The sequence below is a fragment of the Terrapene carolina genome, unplaced genomic scaffold (assembly GCF_002925995.2).
Source record: "Terrapene carolina triunguis isolate 2854851 unplaced genomic scaffold, T_m_triunguis-2.0 Scaffold836, whole genome shotgun sequence".
Lineage (NCBI taxonomy): Eukaryota > Metazoa > Chordata > Testudines > Emydidae > Terrapene > Terrapene triunguis.
In genome coordinates, this window is record NW_020665187.1 from 4,025,513 (window position 1) to 4,031,025 (window position 5,513).

Sequence of the window (5,513 nt, forward strand, 5' to 3'; positions counted from 1 at the left end):
GTGAGACCCTAAAGTTTGGATTGAAGTGTAGCATGGGCAATGGTGTCCAAGTTTCCACCAGTTAATGTGGAAAAGTATAAACACGTGCTGTAAATGTTTTTGCAAAATGAGTCTTACTCAGATATTCTTTTTCTCACACTAAAGCTTTGTCTACACCAGGGGTCGACAAAGTTTGGCACACGGCTCGCCAGGGTAAGCACCCTGGCGGGCCGGGCCAGTTTATTTACCTGCTGATGCGGCAGGTTCGGCCGATCACGGCCCCCACTGGCCGCGGTTCGCCGTCCCGGGCCAATGGGGGCGGCGAGAAGCGGCGCGGGCGAGGGATGTGCTGGCCGTGGCTTCCCACCACCCCCATTGGCCCGGGACGGCGAACCGCGGCCAGTGGGGGCCGCGATCGGCTGAACCTGCCGCGTCAGCAGGTAAATAAACTGGCCCGGCCCACCAGGGTGCTTACCCTGGCGAGCTGCGTGCCAAACATTGCCGACCCCTAGTCTACACTACCACTTTTGTCGGTCAGGAGTGTGAAAAAGAAAAACCACACACCCCTGACCGACATCAGTTTCACCGGCAAAAGTGCTGGTGTGGACAGTGCTATGTCAGCAGGAGAGGCTCTCCTGCCAACATCACTAATGCCGCTTATTGTAGGTGGTTTAATTATGCCAGCGGAAGAGCTCTCTCCTGCTGGCAAAGCGCAGCTACACAGGAGACCTTACAAGCGGTACAGCTATGCCGCTGTAAGGTCTGTAGTGTAGACACAGCCTAAGTCTGTTGCAGGTGGTAGTTGCTTTTGTTTTTAGTAAATCCCATTACAATGTTACCTTGACCAATGTGGATTAGGCATCTAGCAAGTGGCCTACTGGGCTTCTGCTTGCTGCTGTAGCTACATACAAGGGACACTAAGGATCTTGGTTTAAGGCTGAGGAATAGACCCCTCTCAGCTGATTCCCTTTAGAGGCAGGCTGCCTCTAGCCTTGGTCTCTACCCCAGTTGGTGCTAGCTATAATTTGTTGCATCTTTCTGTGGCAGGCAAGTCTCCGCCTGTACAGCAACTGAACCAGGAGTCCCTCTAACATGTGTGTTCTCTCTGGGGAGTTCTTAAATAGCTGCCAGAGCTTTTGTTTGCAAACACCGTTGCTTTAGTTGGAAGGAAGAGGCTCTTGTTGTAATCTCATTACTTGCATCACGTTAATCACTGCTGTGGTTTAGAGAGCATCTTTGTTAAACCAGATATGTCCAGCAGGTGAATGTCTCAATGGTAATGACGTGAAATACGCAACAGGCCAAAGAGCCGTGACCCAGTATTTCATAGTGAGCACCTGTTGTAGCTATAACTATTGGCTTCAGCGAGTTGAAACATGAGTATTTTATTGTAACCAAGTGGGTTACCCTATATATAAAGCTTTAATAAATAAAATAGCATAAATAAACAGCTAATATAATATATTAGCACAAAACTTTTAAACAACCAGCAATGGTACAAGACATTGGACTACTCAGGACTTCTGTTAACTGTCTGCTGCCAACCCCAAAGAACAATCTTGCAATGCTCTCTTTCCATATTGTAGCCCTCTTTCCTAACTAGGATGCACTGCAGCATTCTGAGCTTGATGTAGGTAGATGGCTGCCTCTGCCCCAGATAACAATTCTCCTCCTTGCACAGTACTCTAGCTGGCAGGGATTGCTGAAACATTGGTACTGACTGTGCTGTCAGTCATGCTGAGTCTATTGCCTCTAGCATCATAGACATGGATATTGTGAGTTTAGGTATTGATCCCAACAGTTGGCTTTAGCATAGAGCAGCCGTTCAATGGCAGAGCTAACAGAAGTCCTGGTGATGATTACTTAAAATTCTTACAATGTTTACATATAGAAATTCTAAATAATTAATACTGAACATATGCTTTCCTCTCCTGCTTGCGCCTATGGAGTTGGTTCACTTTTTGGCCCCATTCTTGAACTGAGGTTTAACGTAATCCTTATACATAGAGAAGAGAACACCTAACAAAAGAGAGCAGATACTGTTATCTATTGGTGTTTTCCATATGAAAGAGAGTTCATGCAAACAGTTTTTTGCTTCTTTTCATTTAATTATAATGTCTGCAAACTAGCACCAGTAAAATTATTTAGCAGTAAAAATGTCTTCTCTAAATATCCTAAAAAATAAGTGGTGCAAGGAGGTAACAGCTGGACATTAAATGGTCCAATAAATCCCAATTTGAATTGTTATATCCTGAATCATGAGCTATAGTGATTTACAGAAGATATAGCTGTTAGCTCTGAAATGGGAGAATACTTGCTGAAAGTAGAGGTAAGTCAAGCAGCCTCTGAGAAGGCTCACTACTATGTGGGCAGAAGACTACCCCATCCGCCCCCCAGAAAAAGGCTCAGCTACTGAAAAGGTATCTTAAAAAGGTTTCTGCACAAATCAGTATCTTACCTATTGTTATTGCTCCTACGACAAAGCCTTGTGCTGCAACTCTCATGTGAATGAGATGGACTGACAGTTTCTGATCTCCTCTGTGTTTTAGCTTGTAGAGACCATAGCCCACGACAGCAACAAAGCCTGCCATCCCTATGCATTCAGAAGGAGGGTGAAGTTCAATAAATGTGTAGAACCAGAAAATGTAACTTTGGCTTAAAGAATGTCAGATAAATTACTCTAAATACTACATTCGTTAAGCTAAAATCTACCAAACAGTGCATAGGGTGAAGAATCAGCATATTAAGGGTTTGCAGAATCTGCCCCTTCTGATCTAAAAAAGTAGTGTTTACCAAATGCTAAATTAGACATGCTGTTTGAACAAAGCATCCAACTTTCTGTACCAGAAAATAGTGGTTTTGTTCCCAAAACCATCTAGTGTAGCCATATCCACTCTCATATTATCTGACTTTTTTTCTTTCTGAAGTAGGGAAGGAAGCATCAACTAGAGGTTTAATTTTCTCTGCCTTTTTTGCTTTTGAAGTTGTCAGGGCCTGTAAATCACTTTCAATTACTTTTGTTATTTGGTATATAAATTGAATAACTAAATTATTCTTTTATCTTTCAATTACAACCACCCCCACACGCTGCAAAAAAGCAAGCTGTGTCCTTGCAACCTGCTAAATTGACAACAGTGTATACAGATTAGCCTGTGTTCATTTAGTCTGGTACATACAAATCACTTTAAGGTTTAGAAGAGCTGCTGTTCTGACAGTCCTGCTGTTGCTGCTAAATGTTAGGGAAGCCTAATGAAGTTTGATGGATGAAACTTGGCCAGGCTTCTCCTTGCCTTTCCAGGTCTGCACAGTTCCTGAAAACCTAGTATTCTGGATGTGACTCATCTCACTTAATATATTGGCTTTTAAAGGAAGGTCTGATTCAATGGTGTGTGAATATGGAAACCGGTAAAGCTCTGTTTCTGAGGGAAGAACCCTCATGTAGAAGGTACTATAGGAAGCTGCACAATTACAGTAAAGACACCTTTTAAATGAAGGTTATAACAGGCTTCCATCAGCCTACTGATAAAGTAACAGCCACCTTTGCAACAGATCTATACTCTACTCTGGCCATCCTATTATTACGATAGAGTAATGGTGTACAACAGTTGACAGTGGAAGGAGAAAAACCTTTTCACGCTATCAATTTTGCTGTTCTATGTTTAACCGGTGCACATTTTAGTTTTCTGGAAAAAATCCCTTAACCTCCATTACTAGCTGTAGAGATTATTTCTAAGGAAAAACAGGCCAGAATTATTACAATAAAACCCTGTCCATAGTACTCTGTATGCACAGAAAGAGTCAACTCACCTACAGGAACAAATGGAGAGTCTCTAGCTTTCCGTGTCAGTTTAGATACTTGACTGTCCTCTTCCTCCGCAGACCAGCGATCATCAGAAGACATTTCTCACGTCTGAAAACAAGAGAACAGGTCTGACAATTCAAATCCAGAGATTCTTTCCTTCTCTGTTCTCCAGCGTTTTATTTACTAACGCACCTCTTACTTATGAGACTCCCAGGTGTCAGAGCAGCTAACTTGCAAACTGATCCTGGTCGTACGTAAGCAGATTCCCTTTTTCTAGCTGTCATTCACTTAATGCAATATCATCGCCTGCTTAATCTCATTTTAGAGGCTCTCTGGTTCCCTGTTAAGGGTTTTATTTTGGCATTACAATTGGGCTGGGTGAAGTTTGTCACTTATACCTGCTCAGCTCTCCAAAGGTTACCTCAGCAAGACATGCTCGGAAATGAAACTTCCTCTTCGTAGCTGTATCTGTGGAATAAAGAGATACTACTTTTTTTTTTTTAATGGATGTTTTAGAGACCTATTGCCCTTCCCTGGAGAGGAAAAGGGCAAATATCGTACCTAGCTGTAAAAAGGGGAATAAGGACAACCTAGGGACTTAAAGACCAGTCAGCTCATATTCCGTATCTGGAAAAATAAAGCAGCAAATAAACAATCAATGTGTAAGCACCTAGAAGAAAATAAGGAATCGGTCAACATGGATTTGTCAAGAACAAATTGTATCAAACCAACTTAATATCCTTCTTTGACAGGGTAACAAGCCATGGGGGAAGGAGTAGATGTGATATCTTGACTTTAGTAAGGCTTTTGATACTGTCGCTTGACCTTCTGATAAACAAACTAGAGAAATATAGCCTTGACAAACCTATGAGGTGAGTGCACAACCGGTTGGAAAATCTTACTTAGGGAATAGTTATCAATGGATACCAGGCTGGAAGGGCATATCAAGTGGGGTACCACAGGGATCTGTCCTAGGTCTAGTTCTATTCAATATCTTCATAAATGATATGGCTAATGAGATAGAGAGTACACTGATAAAGTTTGTGGACCAAGGTGGGAGAGGTTGCAAGCACTTTGGAGGGCATGACAAACTAGATAAATGGTCTAAAATAAACAGGATGAAATTCAATAAGCATATCTGTGCAGTACCACTGTTAGGAAGGAATAATCAGTTGAACAAATACAAAATGGGAAATGACTGTCTAGGAAGGAGTAGGGCAGAGAAGGATGAGTGGTTACAGTGGATCACAAACTAAATAGAAGTCAACAATGTAATATTGTTGCAAAAAAAACCAACAACATTCTGAGAAGTATTAGCAGGAGCATTGTAAGCAGGACATGAGAAGTAATTCTTCTACTCCATTCCACACTGATAAGGCCTCAACTGCTGTATTCTGTCCAGTTCTGAGCACCACCGTTCGGGAAAGATGCGGCCACTGTGGAAAAAGCCCATAGGAGCGCAACAAAAATGATGACCTACAAGGAAAGACTGAAAAAATTAGATTGGTTTGGAAAAGAGAAGATAGGGGGAAGGGAGGGAAGGATAATCTTCAAGTAGGTAAAAGGTTGTTATGAAAAGGAGGGTGATAAATTGTTCTCCTTGTCCGTTTAGGACAGGACAAGAAGTAATGGGCTTAAAGTGAACAAGGGAGATTTAGGTTAAACATTAGGAAATCTTCCTAACTGTCAGGGTAGTTAAGCAATGGAACAAATTACCGAGGGAGGTTAGAGG

The 5,513-nt window shown here is 42.3% G+C and overlaps 1 protein-coding gene across 1 annotated transcript; it reads right to left on the minus strand.

The window, feature by feature from the left end:
* Positions 1 to 1,933: 1,933 nt before the first annotated feature.
* Positions 1,934 to 3,880, minus strand: HIGD1C (HIG1 hypoxia inducible domain family member 1C). The gene is made up of 3 exons (XM_024221112.1): positions 3,787 to 3,880; positions 2,438 to 2,572; positions 1,934 to 1,998 (listed from the first exon to the last, which is right to left on the minus strand). The coding sequence occupies exons 1-3, from the start codon at positions 3,878 to 3,880 to the stop codon at positions 1,934 to 1,936; spliced, it is 294 nt and encodes a 97-aa protein (XP_024076880.1).
* Positions 3,881 to 5,513: the final 1,633 nt, after the last annotated feature.

Coding starts and splice junctions, on each gene's coding strand:
- HIGD1C (XM_024221112.1), bottom strand. CDS start 3,880: ATGTCTTCTGATGATCGCTGGTCTGCGGAGGAAGAGGACAGTCAAGTA. Junction 2,573..3,786: donor CTCTCCATTTGTTCCTGTAG/GTGAGTTGACTC, acceptor CTGAATGCATAG/GGATGGCAGGCTTTGTTGCT. Junction 1,999..2,437: donor CGTAGGAGCAATAACAATAG/GTAAGATACTGA, acceptor CTCTTTTGTTAG/GTGTTCTCTTCTCTATGTAT.